This window comes from Wyeomyia smithii, chromosome 2, assembly GCF_029784165.1.
Source record: "Wyeomyia smithii strain HCP4-BCI-WySm-NY-G18 chromosome 2, ASM2978416v1, whole genome shotgun sequence".
Classification (NCBI taxonomy): Eukaryota; Metazoa; Arthropoda; class Insecta; order Diptera; family Culicidae; genus Wyeomyia; species Wyeomyia smithii.
The window spans coordinates 37,407,661-37,425,798 of record NC_073695.1 but is presented as its reverse complement, the minus strand read 5'-3'; the positions used below and the strand labels follow the sequence as shown (position 1 = coordinate 37,425,798).

Sequence of the window (18,138 nt, the reverse complement as noted above, 5' to 3'; positions counted from 1 at the left end):
AGTTTGTTTGTTGAGCGTGGCAGAAGAGGAAAAGAGATTGGGAGAAAAAAAAATAGACTACGTTGCTCGTGCCGGTCGAGTTTACTCTGGTCGAATTTGTTTTCGCGGTGTTGCTACACGAGGACTACACTTTTGCCCGGTAGGTTTTTTTTTTTCCACTTTCCAGACTCGCCAGTGGACTCTGCGGTGTACTGCGTTTTTTCTGTAGAGTGATTCACCCCTCTTGTTTCTATCAGATGAGATGTGTGGAATGAGCTGGAATTGTGTTTGTCTCTCTGTAAGTTGGTTGAGACACTTTGGAGTGGAGAAAGAAGCAGTGTAGTGAAAGCATTTGCTACACACAGGAACATACTGAAAGGGAAGTGCGCGGTGAATTTTTTCTCCGCTCTTTCCACATACTGAGGAGAATGACAAACATGAAGATCAATATTACATAATTCACTTTTCAAGAGCGAAAAATTCGATTAAATACTTCAAAAGTGATCTCCGACCTGTGAATTATTGAACCAGTCTTTTTGTAATCAAAAAGTTATTTCCGCGCATGTGAATATAACATTAACTTCTCAATTATTTTGATTTTTCAAACTCAATTTTAAAATATTTTGAAAATACTAATGAAAAACGGATAACATTAAGAAGCGAAGAACTAGCCAAATACTGCGAGTGAAACATTGTCACCAACGTTCAACTAGGGTACTCGTGAATAATTGTTTGAAATTTTGCTAAATATAGCAATGTCGAAGGTAATCGATTTCTCTGTAGTAAGCAAATTTATCGACCCCTTATGCGGCTATCCGCTCGTCATTCAGCTGCTTTTACCATACAATCCACACCCTATGTCCCAAGTCACCGAGAAGGTGTTGGAGATTTTCCGCACTGCACTTCAGCTCAACTGCACCATCTGTTTTGCGACGCTGACGAAGAAAACCATTTACGATGCATAATGACAGACGACGAACAAGGCGCGAATGAACAAAAGTGTGAAACTAGTGCTCCGCAGCCTGTGAACACCACAGAAGGGCATGACAGGTTCAATGGGCAATTGAAATGATTTCACTCGGCTTTGCGAAGTACCAATTGCATGAATCTGGAGGACTTTTTTAAGTGAGTTTGAATAGTCTGGTAAAAATTCGTAACCATGGGATTCGACGGAGTTCAATCTTCTGGTTGGAAGAGGTCACGATATTTACAGATGCATTTACCGTGCAACTACAAGCTGATGCTAACTACCAAAACACGCAAACCATTACTATACTTGGAAGCGAATGTATCAAAATGAAAACATAGAGTAAATTACACAGAACAAAAATATAACGCCTTGAGCCACATTAAGCTTGCCGTAAAGCATAACGATATGAAGTACAGTACGAGCAGCACAGTGTATGTATCGCCCTATCAGAAGATATGTGGGATCGATCACTGGAACGCCACTCTGTCTGGTTAAGTTAGAACAAGGGACTGAAAAAAAACTAACAGCTACAGGCTTGAAGTTAATAACCGCATCAAACCACGGTGGTTTATATCATAGATTATTTATCCGAATTTCTCGACAATTTGTAATTAATAAATAGTGTGATAAGTGGCGTTCACAAATCTCTTATAGAAAGTTTCTAGAGTAGAAAGTAAAGAAAAAAAAATCACAAACCGCCTGCCAATTTAAAACCGCAACAACCAGCGGCGGTCAGTGGTTTCATATCGCTATAAATAAAACATGAGAACACATGAATCAATGCCCAAAAGCAAAGACGATAAGCACGTCCCCTGGATTCGCACACGTTACAGCCAGCGCGGCCCCTTGACCTCTTCTTTTCGGAGTACATAGTAATCTTAGGTGCAAGAAGCAAAACGAAAAATACACCGAAAGAATCTTCATTTCACCCGGTGAACGGTTGGCAGGTTCAATGACCATTGCATTCACGGTGGGCAGCTAATTGGCTCAACCCTACTACTACTGCTGGTGCTGCTACTGATGCCAAACCAATCTGTACATGTGTACCGCACCGCAACCTCAGCTTGTATCGAATTCTGCTGAGCTGGAACGAAACGGTGCTGCGGCGACGTCGGCGCGGCGAAGTAACTTGTAAGAGGCCGTCCATCTTCCGGAACGAGAACGATCGAATCACCGGAAGAAACTTCGTAAATTACCTCCACTGACTGCATGCAAGGGCTTTCGCTGAAAAGCGGCTTATGCAACTTCCTCTGCTGAGTTATGTTTCTCGTTGGCTGTTCAAGAACAACAACAACAGCAACTAGCGAAACCAGAACTGTCAGTGGAACCGATGAAGGACTTCCCAAATGTGAGTATGAGCGGTTTGAATTTTCGCTGAAATATTAGCTTTAAACACGCCAGGAAGCCCGCGGTCAATCCGCGCCAAAGTGCCGAACAATTGTCGTTGCATGCACCGGGTTTCGCCGTTTCTTACTACCACATATCACACCCCGCGGTGGCGAAACGGGAAAAAAGGTCTAGATTTAGTCGGCTGGAATTGTATGCCACCGTTCCGTGCATGCATAGCCACACACGAACAGGACGATTGGAAAATTGAATTGCCTTTCGTGAGGGTTATGGTTGGAAAAATGTGTCAATGGTTATTACCGATACGGTTTATGACTGGTTCTGGCAGGCAATTGTCGTGGAAAAGTATGCAAAGGGGGTTATTGTCATTATGGAATTGTGATTATAGATAACATTTATCGAGCTATAACGTTTTGGGATATGATAAAACGTCAACCGGTTACCATTATGTTAGACTTTCATCACAAAATATATATGGAAATGCGGGACAAACATCATAACAGCTATTCTAGTATTTTTTCCTTTCTCCTAGAAATCATCACTCAACTAGTTCGACGAGCTGAGCATTTTGTGTGTGTGTATGTGCAACTTTTCAATCTCACTCGATTTTCTCAGAAATGGCTAGACCGATTTTCATAAAATCATTCTCATATGAAAGGTCTAGTTGCCTTATAAAACCCTATTCAATTTAATTGTAATCGGATTTTCAGCTTGTATGTTATTTATCGAAATGTGAAAATCACGGAAGTTCATTATCTTGGAAAGTACACAATCGATTTTAACAAAATTAGTTTTTAATGACCGAGCTACCTATAAACCCTTAATTTTTGAGTTTTATCAAGACTGGACATGTGGTTCAAAAGTTATGAAAAGAAACGTGTTCTGAAGAATATTTAAACTCATTCATGTTTTTTCAAGCTCGACCGATTTTCATAAAATCAGTGTCATATGGAAGGTCTATGCCCCATAAGACCCTATTGATTTTTTTTTGCAATCGGACTATTACTTTGCCTGTTATGTTTAAAAATGTGAAATCCAGCTATGAAAAGAAACATATTCCGAAGACTACTTGAACTCACTCACTTTTGTCAGGGATGGCTGAACCGATTTCAACAAAATTAGTGTCAAATGAAATGACTATCATGTATCGGAACGGGATTAGAAAAACTGTGGTCGACTCTGTTGCGTCCCACGTCCGCAAACACTCAAACAGCGCCGCGAAACTGCAACGCCATTCTTCGTCAATTAAAATCATCATTCAAATAATATAGACTCAGCTGCGTTACTATCACAACTCAGCCTCTATACACCCTCACGGCAGCTTATAACAAGAAAACTTTTTTCCGAAAATCAGTGCAGAACAAACTTTGCAAACAATGCTCTCATAAATAGCATGATGCGTCAGTATAATCTACATTGCGAAACAATGGGCATAACAATGTAAAAGAACCTTTAAAAACTTTCTGAAATACACTAGAAATAATGCTTGATAATGCAAATTATGCATATTACATGTGATTGTATGTGATAGCGCCTACCGTGCAACGCACGTACTGTTTAAATTCAAGAACAACATTTAAATTGTTGTTTATCGCATGACATATACAGTGGGGAGCTAAACTTCGTTTAGTGGCAGGGCTCAAAAGATTCGTCTTCTCGAGAAAAGTGCCCATGGAAAAATTTCAGTTCGATCCTGCAGCAACCCCCGAATCGTTGTGGTCGCAAAATTCCATTTCCACAGACAGACAGGCATTCGTTGCAACTTTCCACTAAGACAGATAATTAAGTTTGATAAATTTCCCATGGAAGGTTATTATTTTAGCTTACTTACAAAAAATTTTCGCGCCTTTGCGAACGTCCTTCCGGCAGGAAACCGAAACATTCGCCATGGCGGACGAAAACATGCGACAAAATTGTAAGAGTAGATCTTACGTTTCAGGTTTGCCCAGAAATCCTCGATGGGACGCAACTCGGGTACGTTGGGGGATTCGCCAACTTGGGTACCAAGTCAATATTCAGCCGCTCCATCAGCTCCAGTGAACGCTACGAGTAATGGTCCGACGTCAGATCCGTTCAAAACACGGCGTCTTCGGCCTTACGGTATTTCTTGATGAGCGACGCAACTTCCGGCAGTGACGTTTATGGCTAGACCGGAGCGAATGAACAGCTACAGCATCCCTTTCTTGGGGAACTTGATGTGTGCAATGAACTTCACCTCGGTGCTCACTTCCGTCGTGGGGGAAATAAAATACGAAGTGCCCTGCCAGTCGTTGCCATCCAGGGTGGGACAGATCTCGTCGTTCATCACCACCGCCTCGTCGCGATTTGCTGGGTCGCCGGCCGTCCGGAAACGGGCTTTCTTTCGATGCTCTGATTGTTGTCCAATAGTGCCACGATGTTGTAGATGCCAGAACGGGCGTATCCGGTGTCCACGAACTGCGTCCACTACGATGTCCGTTTTCGAAACGACAGGGTATCGTTCTTTGAACGCACTCCCTCCTGAACGGAGTAACTTCACTGTTTTCGCCATCACGGTTAGAGTTCGACTGATAGAGCTTTATGAAAATTTTTTTCATGTTTTTCGAAAAAAAATTGTTGATTCCATGTTTTTCTCCAAATTCGCAGTATAAAAATAAATTTAATAAAATTACCATAACTACGTCACTTTAGCGATATTCCAATCCCTGCTGAGTGGCAATTCTTTGCGACGGCCAAGTGAGGTATTGGTTAGCATCCGCAAACGGGTGGCAATGAGAGCTGCTTTACAAAGTGCCACAACTGAAACCTTGGCGATTGGGTGTGTTGTAATTGTAGCAAATTAAAAGTCCAATTTATGACCGCTGAAAAATGTACAAAATGAAAAGAACCCTCGAAATCAGGTTCGATTCGGTCAAATCCATTTGGAGATTCGCGGAGTGCATTCCGCAACACTTCAAGCTATAGATAGCGCCGTTCTCATAGAGACACTAATAAACCAAGAATCGGGTACATTATTCAATTTTACCTTACCTTACCTTCAATTTTACCAATAAAGGTAAATAAATTCCATCATTTACTACAAGAAACAAACGGTAAATTTAACAGTGTTATTTGCTGAATTTGTCAAATAAATGCAAATCATGCAACACAAGTAGTACTTTAATTATTATTACCTAGCTGACCCGGCAAACGTTGTACTGCCACAAATTATATTGGATGTAAATGAATGGTTCTCCTTTACAAAATCCTCTTGTATCGTAAAAACGTATGCACACATCTTTTTGATAGTTTTCTGAACCCAAACTCACTTCGGAGTCAAAATGCTCACAGTTTTCCTATGTTTCATGTTTCGATTTTAATTCACAAACGCCCAAATCACATCTATAATAATAAGGCAACGCATTTTTATATAATCTATTGAACATAACAAATTTGGCTAAAAAATTCAGATCTGAAATATTTTTTCGTTATTTTGTTAGCAACGGTTTGGCCAGAATATAATTCATTCGGCACAATGAATTATATTGAACGATTATTTAACAGAAATATTAAAAATAAAAGGACTTGATTCAGCTCACATTATTGCTAAAACGGTTGAACAATAAAAACAAAAGTTTATTTTTGTGAAAAATTCTTGCAATAAAATTATTATAAAAATTTATTGCCTAAATCAACTTGAAATATTTGAGTAATAAACTTGGAAGTGCCAACACGCCGGATTTTTGAAAGATCGTCGAAGTTTATATAAATCCTTTTGGTTTCCAACATCTGGTTTAAAACGAGCTTTTGAAAATATTCAGTTTTAGTTAAAAATATTTATTATAAAGGTTGTAAGGAATTATCATAACACAATCATACATTTTCTTTATCGCAAAATCCCGTTCCCCTAAATTTAAATCGAAACTATCGTACAAAGTACTCAAATATAAGTGAGATACATCAGTGGTTATTATTGTTTATGAACTTTCAATTTAAATTTTCAGGATGCAACCTGTTGTAAAAAGGAATCGCATGAGGTTTCGCGGTCCTCGTTCGCATTTCTTACGATGACCGATTCAAAAGTTCCTAAAACGTTGGGAATTACATCTAAGAGTAAAATTAATAGCATGTTACATAAAATACACAACATATTTCGTGCGGTTTGGCTTGGGCGATTGGTTGTGCAATTTTTATGTTTTTGGGAAGATTTTTTAGATTTAGTTAGCCTATAAAGTTACCAATTAACTCGTTAAAAATCATGAACTTGAAACGTTTTGCTTCATTGAAAACTTTAAACTTTTCTACGGATTCAATTGGAAATATTTGGGTATGTTTTCATGATTTTGCAATGTTTGTAACTGCTAGTGACGAAAACGAATTGAATTTGATCAAAAATACCGTAAAAAGTATTCAAAAGTGTAAAAAAGTGAGATATATCAGTGGGTATCATCGCTTAATAAATGTACTTTTCATTGAAGCAATGAAGAGCAATGAAGGTATCATGAGGCAAGATGTTTGTCATGAACTGAGAGATATTCTTTGCGCGGTCGGAGTTTGAATAATATACGGTAATCGGTTTAATAGTTTTGAAATTTTGCAAGAAATAATGTCCTGTTCACATTTGGATTTCCAATCTATCACGTTTAAAACGTATAACCAGCTTCGAAGAGCATGAATAACTTGCATCATGATGTGTATCATGAACATTCGCTACAAAGCATAGTGGTGTTTGTACAGAACTGTGAATTTGATTTATACGAACGATCCAAGGTAACCTTGGAATCGAATGAAAAAGCGCTATATTGAAACGTATGAGAAATTGAATTTTCCATCATTTTCAACTTTTCCAATACATTTTCCAAACTTTTTTTGCTTGTAAACCTGACGCAGCCAACGACGAACAAAACAAAAAAAGAATCATGAAAATCCATCGAGCCGTTCCCGAGGTAAATGATCACACACGAAAAGAAATTGATTTTTATTAATTAGATTCATATACCACCAAGTAGGCCATGCGAAACCAATACTTGAGATTTGAAGTGGCGCTTTCGTTTCTGATGCGTTGTAATGCGACGTATCCCGTTTGTTGGCGTATCGATTGAATTAAACTCGTTACCTTGAATTTGACAACGGCGCATATCGCATTTTGTGGACTGGTAATTCTCATGTAAAATTTTCTGCTAAACACATTGGCGATATCAAACTTGAAAAAGTGGTGTTTTGAGATAGTTGCAGTTTCATTTTTAAACGCAAAAATATCAATCCTGGCAACTCTGAGATACAGGGGGTAGACAAAATAATTGAGACAGGTATAATTTCATCAATCTTTAAATAGTCACAACTTCCAAAAATGAAACAGTTTTGATGAAACATATTTCATTTTACTGGAAAACTTTTCTAGTTTCCAAAATTTACTAGGGACACCAGAAATATTCCGAAATTTAAGGAGTGTATGTCGAAACGTGCATTCTTGCAATGCTTATAACTTTTTCTGACATCTTGTTTCTTTTTGGTTTATATGTTTACAATAAACTAGAATTTCTCCCGAGTTCATAGGTACCCAAAGGTTGGAAATCCATCGAGATATGAACTAATTAAGTATGTTTTTGGTAGTTTTTTCGCTGTTGGGTACATAGTACACGAAAAAGTTTTTGTTAGAAAAACTTTTTTTCTTTAAGAGTTTGCACTGTGATTTGTTCTGAAGAGTTTTGGCCAACTAAATTGTCTATATTAAAACCTTCATTTTAAAAAATTTCAAAAGACCGATATTTTTAAAATCACGTTTTGTTTTTTAAAATAATATTTTTCAGTGTAGGATCTGAAATTCAATTTTTTAATACTTTTAAATAAAAGTTCAGATAATGTTCTAGAAGTTATCCATTGAGAATCATTCTCTATATCTCGTCATTATTTAGATATGTTGATTTATAAGAAAGAGATTTAAATTCTTCAAACCTTTTCAAGTGTTAGTCCAGATAAATTTTCAAAAAAATGTTTGAAAAGTTGCTTCGTTCACTGAGGCCTACACACCCACAAAGTTTCATTGAGTTCTGCTAGGGTGCCCAAGGAAAATGGTACGCAACAAGAGAAAAAAATGCCAAAAACAACATCCACACTAATTTAATTCATATCTCGATGGTTCTTCGACAGATTTTTAACCTTTGGGTATCAATGAACTCGGAATGAGTTCTAGTTTATTCTAAACATATAAACCTAAAAGAAACAAGATGTCAGAAAAAGTTCTAAGCGGTGCAAAAATCCACGTTTTGACACACACTCCTAAAATCCGGATTATTCCCGGTGTCCGTTGTTCCCGTCGAATTCCTAGTAATTTTTTAAAACAAGAATAGTTTTCCAGTAAAATGAAACCGGTTTCATCAAAATTGATTCATTTTTCGTGAAGTTATGGCTATTTAAAAATTGACAAAATTTTACCTGTCTCAATCATTTTGTCTACCCCCTGTATGATGTTTTTCATAACGTGGAAAATGATGTTTTGTCAAGTTTTGGGAAAATAAAGGGTCCCGCAAATGGAGGGAAGTTTTTTTTTCTTCACTAGTTGGAGGCGAGTTGTCCAATTTACCCAAAATTTTGGATTTTTTAGTTTCGATCTGAAACAAGTCATTTGATTCATTTTGACACACAGTACCCAGTGATATTTTTTGCTAGATTTCAATGGTATTCAACAAAATGGTGGTATTTTTTGCTAGATTTCAATGCTATTCAACAAAAAATACTAAACTCCATCATTTTCTCGAGTTCACAGTCTCGCTAGATTCAACAGAAAGTGTTTTTTTGACTGTGATAAAATCGAAACGGCACTGTATTTATAAAATAAAACCAAACTGAAAATCTATCGCCAGGAAAAACTTACTGCTTTGAACTACTAGCGTTACATTAGCGAAATTGGATGTGAATTGATTTTTAAAATTGAAGTTAAATTTAAGTTGCTTCGCATTCCTAATATGTTATCTCCTGAAATCAACCGCTCAAAATGCGATTACTTTAACCTAGGAACTGCGTAAAAATCGATATTTTTACTCTACAACCAACTCACAACCCACTCATAAACCGTATGGAATCTACCATCCCCCCACTCCGGTTGCTCTTCAAGCAATGAAAAAAGAATAGCTGCTTGAGCATGGCAAGACGCTCTATTTACTCGACTATCGAACAACAAACCTCTGCCGTCATATCCATACACAATAGCAGCGGGAAAACAGGAGGCGGCATATGGTCATAAAATCTGGAATCGTTTCTTCCTTCCCAGTTGCGGCACGAGCACGGTGCAAAAAGTCAAACACTGTTGAGATAGGTTATTACGTTTAATACGAACGGTGCTGTACTATGTGACCCACAAACACAGACGCATGATTTACCACCCCTTCATTGCGCCGATCATGTTGCACTTGCTAACGCAGTCCGCCGAAGCAATAAAGATACAAGTGGCACGGAGGAAAATGCTGTCATCTGTTAGTAAAATCGCTCCAACATGGTATCTATATCGACTCAAATATATTTGACTAAATGGAAAATCTATTTTGGCATGACCAACCAATTGGCCGGGTTTTCAATAGTTATTGTATCAATCGTTTTTTGATTCAGGCCTTTCAAAGCCAAACGCATCAATATGTTGGTTAATATATGACTGTAGCCATGCCCGCCGAATGAGGTCTGCATCGAAAGAGAAAAAATCGTATCCTACCATTTACAATTCGATGTTGGTTACACTATCCAACTTACCAATCGATGTTTAGTGTGAATATCATGTGACATCAAAATTCGCTTTTCAAATCCTTCCTGCTGTAGGTTCAATATGTGCTGGATACGTTGCTCGTCCGACTGCATATGACCAGTTGGATTTAACTGATAGTATGAACACTCCGTGCCAAACAAATCAAGTTGGCAATAAGTTCCTAATTTTGCAAACTCCAAAAGATCGCCACCGTCAAAAAGAGTTCTATCTGTAACGAACTTTCAGTGATGTGAGTACAGTCCACATCCCAATAAAAGATTCTACCTAAATGGCTCATAACACATTTGTCAGCTTTTCCGCCTGCTTCCAAGTAGATACGAACAATTTCAAACGGTGCATCGCGTTCCCGTCCCGGATGGAACGTGACCGGACAGTTTAGGGCGCTTTGAGTTTCCGCTGTCGCTTGAATTGCTTTCCGCTCGAACGCTGTTATTGGCCAGCTGCTGCCCACCTCTCCTATGACGCCACAATTGATTGTTTCCGTTCCGCTACCGATACCCCGAACCGGTACACCGAATAATATCTCCTTCGTGTACAGATCAGACATCTCTTCGATAGTCATATTGATAACGGATTCCGGCTGCACTCCGTGCACGTAATGTCCCGTCCCGGCAACGATATTCACACCGGTTGTCTCCGAAACTTTGAACATTAGCTCCAAGTTTCGATTCAATCCATGCGAAGTGTTTTCCACGATTGTACCTGAGCGAAGAAATATTTAATTGAACAGAAGGGAAAAGTTTAACGGAGAAACATGTTACTTCCACCAAACTTTTTATAATTCATCACATCCTTCATGACTGCTTCATGAGTATCATTGTCTTCAAAATTGATGTTGTACTTGCTGCTGTACGGATACTGTCGTATGAAGCCCACATTCTGTAATGTAATTTTACTGTTGACATACGATTCCAACTCGAGGGGAGCGGACGCATAAAAGTTACTAAAATCCAGCGAAAAGTGCTCGTGAGTCAGAGTATATCCCAGGGTAGCCGGAGGAACTGGACCACGCACTGCAATGAAAGAAATATTCACTCTATTCTACCGAACAACACCAAAACCGCGTATTCAAGCCGAACCCGTGACTACTTTTTGATTCTCCATCGTTGGCAATAATCTACGTGAGATAAAAAAGCACAACTGTCTGAATTATACTGGATACAACAAAATGTCGTTTTCATCCGACCTGCTGCAAGATTTGATCAGTTCTGTGTGCCGAAGCAGAGTTTCCGTTTATCAGCTACTTATAAACGGTGCTATTATTATCCCTCCTCGAGCCCGCTTGTTTGGGTGATAACAGTTTGAACATGATCACACAGACACACACACAGCACCCAGCCACCGTGAAAATGTTGTTCCCCTGGAAAAAAAAAACAACTACTAGAGAAATCCAGACCGTTTTTGTTTGCGTTTCGTTGTTGACACTAATTGAATTTGTTACATTTACTTGCGTTCGTTCAACCGCTTTATACTTTTCTGATGTTACGACACAGGTTTATGTCACCTAATAATTTATTCTTATGACTAGTGTTAGATGAATGCACTAACGGTTGGCCCGAGTTAACGCGCGGGTAACCGGTTAATACTTGTAATTGTTGTATGCATCTGTTTATGCCTGTAAACAGTTTCGACGTGTGACATCTATAAGTAGAGGTAGGTAAACGATTGCTGTGTGTTGGTGAGATCGTTGATCCTACTGTAAAATCTTGGCTTAGTGATAAACCGTTGTGAATGTCGTAGGGTTATTTTGTTGTTTCCGATATAAAACACTCAACTGATAAAACTGATAAACGTAGACAGCAAAAAAAAATTGTTTTGATTTTAGCACAGCAGATTTGTTTTGTGTGCTCACAACGATAATAGCAGGTTGTTATCGTTGACAAAATGCTGTTTGTTATTTCAAGGAATGTACCCAAAAGGGTTTTTTAATTAAAAATTCAACTCCCCTGCCATTGACTGTTAACTTTTCTTCCTTCAATCATAGTGCCTTAACTTCTAAAATCGTCGTAATTTTCAGCAATAAACAAAATTCAGGAGCAGCGGTAAATTTTCTTTTGGATTATAATTTTTGGAGTTTCTGTAAGACTTGGTCCTTTATTTATTCTTCGTAGTTAACATCAATGTTTATATGCCATGGTTAACTCCTGATTTACTGCTATCAGTTGTTAATAAATAAAGATTGAATCTTTTCCAATCGATCATATTCATGACAGTAATACCGTAAAACTGCTCGAAAACAGGATTTTTCATCATTCCAAAAATGCAGTCTGAAATGACCCAAAAAACACACATTTCCATGGTATTCATTTAACATGCCAAAACCTAAAAAAAAATGTATATTATTCTTAGCGTGCATAACGCTTGATAAACTGTAACGTGTACTGCATCCGTTAAGTAGTATTATACAAATAAACGCATGCAGCAGACATAAATAATGAGTTTGCAGTCGTTTTGTCCTTCGATGCTCGTACACAGCTGCCGGAAAGGAAATGGCAGGGGAGTACAACATTGTAAGCTTTCTCCCTCTCACTTCAGCTGCCCAGCTGTTATAGTGTCGCTGACTGTAGCAGCACTGGCACACATTCCGTTGTCCTTTAATCCACCGTGCTGACACATTCCACAATCAATGTCGCGTTATTCCGTCAAGTGATGTATTTATGTTACAATTGCAATTGTTTGTGCAATTGTGATAAAAAAATTTATCAATTTAAATCTACGTTCTCCTTGAGCAGTTTCAGTAGACATCGAATACGAATCGTATTTTCACTCCCTTGACTTCTAGATTCGGTATTTTCATTTAAAAAAAAAAACATTCCAGCAGGATGACGTTCCTAAAAGCATCCTTTTGTGTAGCTTTGAAAACAAGAACTTCACCGTTTATTCATCATCGCTGGGTATGTCGGTAGGTAAGCATGCTTTCGAGCCTTTCTGTCTGCAACCTTCATAAACGAAATCCCCTCTGGCCTATCTTTGACTTGGGTACTACGAGCAAACATGATTTGGGTTTTTAATTTTTAGTGAGCACGCTCTTCATACATTGAGCTACACCTGGGAAGCGGGTCCCCCCCATTATGTATCCTCATTGACCACCTTGCGGATGGATAAACCGACCCATCAAGTCGAGAGAGAGAATATCATGTTCAGCTGAAAATATCTGTCGATGTTCCATTTCGTACTTTTATACCTATTTGCGTTTCTGAGTGCGTTGTTTTTGAAATGAAGACAGCTGTAAAGTATTGAATTATTTTTCATGGCACAATATAGCACTCAGCTCGAATGTGTGTCCTGCATTCTATTCGGTGAACCAACGTTTGTTCTGATCTCCAAAGGATGAAGGTATAGAGATAACGACGAATGCGACAACGATGTTGAATGGTTAGTGAACGCTTATGGGAAAAACGCTACTCACATGTCAACAAGATGACATGATGCGTGCAATGCAGAAAATGTGACCTGATATGTAGACCACAACTGGGTGAAGACTAGAGATGGCCGGGTACGGGTATTTTTACCCGATACCCGTACCCAACCCGTACCCGACGGGTTCGTGTCGGGTTTCGGGTAACGCTAAAAAATATTTTTCGGGTTCGGGTCGGGTACGGGTAATTTAAAAACCAAGGCTTCGGGTTCGGGTCGGGTACGGGTTTGAAAAATTCTCAACTGGTCGGGTTCGGGTCGGGTACGGGTAATTCGATTTTCGTGCCATATGAGAATTTAATTATTAACTTTTCAAGCCTAGGCGTTTTAGCATAGTCTTGGTCTGGAAGGGAGAAATGTATACGAAGCTGTGGGAAAGTCAAATGAATCAGAATGAGTTGTCAATTTAAACCAGGAGAAAAAAGCATCTTATAGTAGCAGGTATTGTAATAACTTGAAGGTATCGCCTTACTTGATAAAATATTCAATGCAAGCATTTTTTTTTGTATTCAGTGTGGTTACTCAAAATATTTTGGTTTTTTACGTAAAATAATGAATTTCATAAACTTTTAGTAATAATCCTGCCAGCGTATTTCGATTATTAAACTCGCGCTTTCTGGATTTACGGTGCAAGCCGGCTTTCTTTTGAAATTTGAAAAATTGCTTAACCAACTTCTGTTTTATGTAGCGACAATTTTGTAGTTGCACCGGCAACGTCATCACTGTGGAAGGATGATTGCATTTTACTTGACCGTGAACTTATTCGAAAAATACTTATCATCATAACATCCATACACGCAATAAAATTGATAATATTTTCTGAAACATAATATTTCTGTCTTGTGGTAAGCTACGAGTTTTGAAAGTTTGCCGATTTTTTAAGGCATTTTTGTGGTTAAAACGTGTTATATGTGAAATACCTCCTCCGTAATTATTACTCGGGTATCAAAAAAACTGTCGTTTGGTAACAATTTCGAACTATACGTTTCATCGCGGTTGAATGTTGATTTTCGTTTCACAAAATCGTGTCAAATAAATGTGTGAACAAAAAAAAAGTCTGCGTAAATATATATATATATATATATATATATATATATATATATATATATATATATATATATATATATATATATATATATATATATATATATATATATATATATATATATATATATATATATATATATATATATATATATATATATATATATATATATAAACTTAAAAATCTGAAGAAACTGACTAGAAAAATCTGTGTTTTACAGACAAATTTGCACATTTAGTATTCCTGATGTTACTAAAAACTTAGTTCGAGTCATGCTCGGGTTACAGCAGGAAGATAGTTACACGCTATCAAAAAACGACAAATGTCCGTTTCATCTGTTTCGTGTAGTATTCGTTTCTTCCTTCCAGGTGTTGGTTTGCACTATGATCAAGGATGCCGCATGTACAGAAATACCTGTGTTATACCGAATTTCAGATTCCAGGTGGCTACGATGTGCACATAAAACTCGTCGTTTATTTTAAACTCTACCAAACATGCATTTTTCATCATTCTCCGTGTTGTTCTGGTAGGGTAAATTAACATATAGTGGATCCCTTCCCTATAGTGGACCACCCGCCAGATTAATTCATTGTATGTGAAAACTCGAGTGATTTTCAGAAAACTTTCATCTGGAAACATCTTGTCTAGCCAGTCTGCATCACAAACACAAATTAATAAAATAAAGGGGTCCACTATAGGTTAATTTATCCTGATCTAGTTGTTTCGATCTGGTTCATTATAAAGTTATTATGAATCTTTCAAAAAAAATTCTATTGAATTTTTATTGATCTCTCGAAAACAAAATAAAAATTTCCAGCATTTTAAATGAATCATACGTATACAAAATAAATAATTGAAATCCTTGATCAATTTTAATATGAGGTAACTAACACGAGAAATGGAACCAAATCCTCCTTACACAGTTATGAATAGATATTTTGCTGCGTGATAAATATGGTCAAATTTTTCAACATCAGACGAGCGGACGTTGTCAGTGACAGGTGCTACGCTGAATTCAAGGAGAACCAATATGTCGCCTGAAGCTCTAGGTTCATTAACATTCGTTCACATGAACAATCGGTTCTAGCCTAACTCCGGCCATCATCTCGAGAAACCACATATTACAATCAGTGCATAAAATGTGCGAGGTAACCAGGTATTTTGAAAAAAAAAAAAAAAACAGGACGGGTCGGGTACGGGTCGGGTACCGGCAATTTTGGGGTATTTTTCTTTCGGGTACGGGTAGTTGGAAAAAAAATTTTCGGGTTCGGGTCGGGTACGGGTATTTTAAACAAACCCGACTTCGGGTTCGGGTCGGGTACGGGTTTGAAAATTCTCGATAAGTCGGGTACGGGTCGGGTACGGGTAACAAATTTCCCATACCCGACCATCTCTAGTGAAGACGAGGACGAAGATTTATTCTAGCGTTATTGACGATGATTTTGATCTAGATAAATTTCGACGTGTCTTTCATTTTAGTGTGGTAAACCAAACCGGCAGTGGTTGGAAAGACCGGTCCGATTTTCTCTGGCTGTTAATTGCTAGCATCTGGCAATTAGATATAGGCTGCATTATATCAATGCTACCAAAAGACATCTAAAAAATGCAATGAAATAAAATGAATGATGACTCATCAACCGAACAGAAGGAACATGAATTGATAACAGTTTTAATTGATAATAAGTCTAATTTATTTCATCTTGAACCTTGAAGTTTTCCCGTTCGCATGAATGGTTACTCTGTTCAAATCATAACATGTTTACTGTTTTTCAACCTAAAATGCCCCCTGTTTTCAACTCACTAAAAAACTATAGTTTTTCACCCTCTGATGGCGTTTGTTTCGTTGCAATATAAGTAGAAAACAATGCTGTCATGTTATAAAATGCAGTTTATAATGCATACTGTTCTCATTACCAGAATCAAAACGATTTTTTTGGCGCTTGCTGATCAACACCCTTCACGTCCACGATTCTTGTCCGTAGAACGACACCGGGATGATACGCGTGCTGTAGAGCGCAAGTTCAGTGCGAATATGTAGGCTGCGGGACCATAGCGGGCTATACAATCCGCAATAAACCCTGTTCGCCGTCGCAATCCGTTTTCTCACCTCGTTATTACACGTTAAAAGTGTACCAAGGTAAACAAATTCAGAGTCAGAGTCAGAGTCTCCCCCACAGCTCTACGATCAACATCGATGATATCAATGTCGTTCGCAAAGCTCAGAAGCATGCTCTGCTTCGTGATGATGGTGCCGCTCCTCAGCACACCTGCCATCCGTACAGCACCTTCCAAAGGTATGTTGAACAAGTTCGCAAGTTCGAGAGCTCGTCCTCTTGCATCAGACCATCCAACGTCACAAACGCATCCGAAATATCGTCCGCTGTCCTGACGCTTGATGTAAAATCGTCAAGAGTCGCACGTATTAGCCTAACCAGTTTCGTTGGGAAACCATGTGAAAGCGTGTTTACTGAATCGTACGCTGCCTAGAAACCTATAAACTATTGATGTGTCTGAAGTTATTTCGGTTGTAGATTATATCGCTCGAAACCCGCTCTGGTATTCACTAACAAAAGCTACCTGCAATGGCCTCAGTATATGGAACAGGATGCGGAAGAGAATTTCATATGCAGAATAGAGTAGGGCTATGCCTCGATAGTGCTACAATCGAGTTTGTTCCATGTGAGACCTTCCAACCAATCCGTAGACTTTTTTCATCATGATACCCATACCCTCAGAATAATCTGGCGAATTGCATTATACAGCCTCTCGCTTCCGACTTTGGAAATTTCCGAATGTACTCTGCCGTGACTCCTCCGGCTGATAGCCTCTGAATATTCAAACGTATCTTTTTCTTCGATGTCGATTCAAATACATTGGACAGCAGGGCGCGAATCTTGCCTACCTACCAGATCTAAATGTTCAGACGCATGCGGAACGCCGATCAACATGTGGTCGATCCGAAAGCAGACCTCTCCATTGGGATGTATCCACGTTTGCTTCCGAAAGTTCCGACGTACAAAATAAATACTACAAATGGCCATTCCGCTGGCCGCACGGAAGTTCACCATGCTCAAGCCGTTGCCGTTGTCGGCAGAGTAGAGGCTTTTCTACCAATAACCAGGCGTCCGACTTGTGCGTTCATTTCTCCGATGACGATTTTTGTGCCTTCATACGTTTTCTCAAGGAGCTCATAGATGTCGTCGGTTTTATCGTTTGTCGCTAAATACACTTTGATAAGGCTTTGATACCCTCGATCCTCAATACACATAGAGGGGCATTGATGGGCCTCCATGTAATGACACGCCACTGTAGCAGATGTGGTACTTAAACGAAGTGCCTGTGGTCGGGTCTACCGCCCGGAACTCACGTTCTCCGGTTTTTGGCCAACGCACGTCTTGTATGGCTGCAACCTTTACCTATGCCTTTCTGGCCAAGAGTTGTTCTTTTTCGTTTGCATAGGTCTATACATATTAGGGTGGGGTGATCGATTTTCCAGAACCAAGTTTTTTTTGGTTCCTTTTGGGGCCCCAAACAACCCTAAACTTATCGGAAGTCGATTGGTTTTGTCTCCGCTTGGCGCATTGCATTTCAAATTTGTATGAAAATTTATATGGGAAAACCTATTTTTTTGCATATACCTTTCTAGAGAGCTTAATAATGATCTAA

At 38.6% G+C, this 18,138-nt stretch overlaps 2 protein-coding genes across 3 annotated transcripts in view; one reads left to right on the top strand and one right to left on the bottom strand.

Moving 5' to 3' along the window:
• LOC129722501 (CYFIP-related Rac1 interactor B) overlaps nt 1-18,138 on the top strand; it is a 65,304-nt gene that overhangs the window by 22,812 nt on the left and 24,354 nt on the right. The gene's annotated exons all lie outside the window — the stretch shown is intronic.
• LOC129722500 (phosphotriesterase-related protein) lies at nt 9,748-11,554 on the bottom strand. 2 transcript variants are annotated; one of them, XM_055675962.1, is made up of 6 exons: nt 11,452-11,554; nt 11,090-11,370; nt 10,772-11,023; nt 10,275-10,712; nt 9,998-10,218; nt 9,748-9,928 (listed from the first exon to the last, which is right to left on the bottom strand). In XM_055675962.1, exons 2-6 carry the CDS (start codon nt 11,112-11,114, stop codon nt 9,791-9,793), a joined length of 1,074 nt encoding a protein of 357 aa, XP_055531937.1. In that variant the 5' UTR covers nt 11,115-11,370; nt 11,452-11,554; the 3' UTR covers nt 9,748-9,790. The 2 variants fall into 2 exon arrangements, with proteins under 2 accessions (XP_055531937.1, XP_055531938.1); XM_055675963.1 differs by lacking the exon at nt 11,452-11,554 and having other exon boundaries at nt 11,090-11,127; nt 11,197-11,404.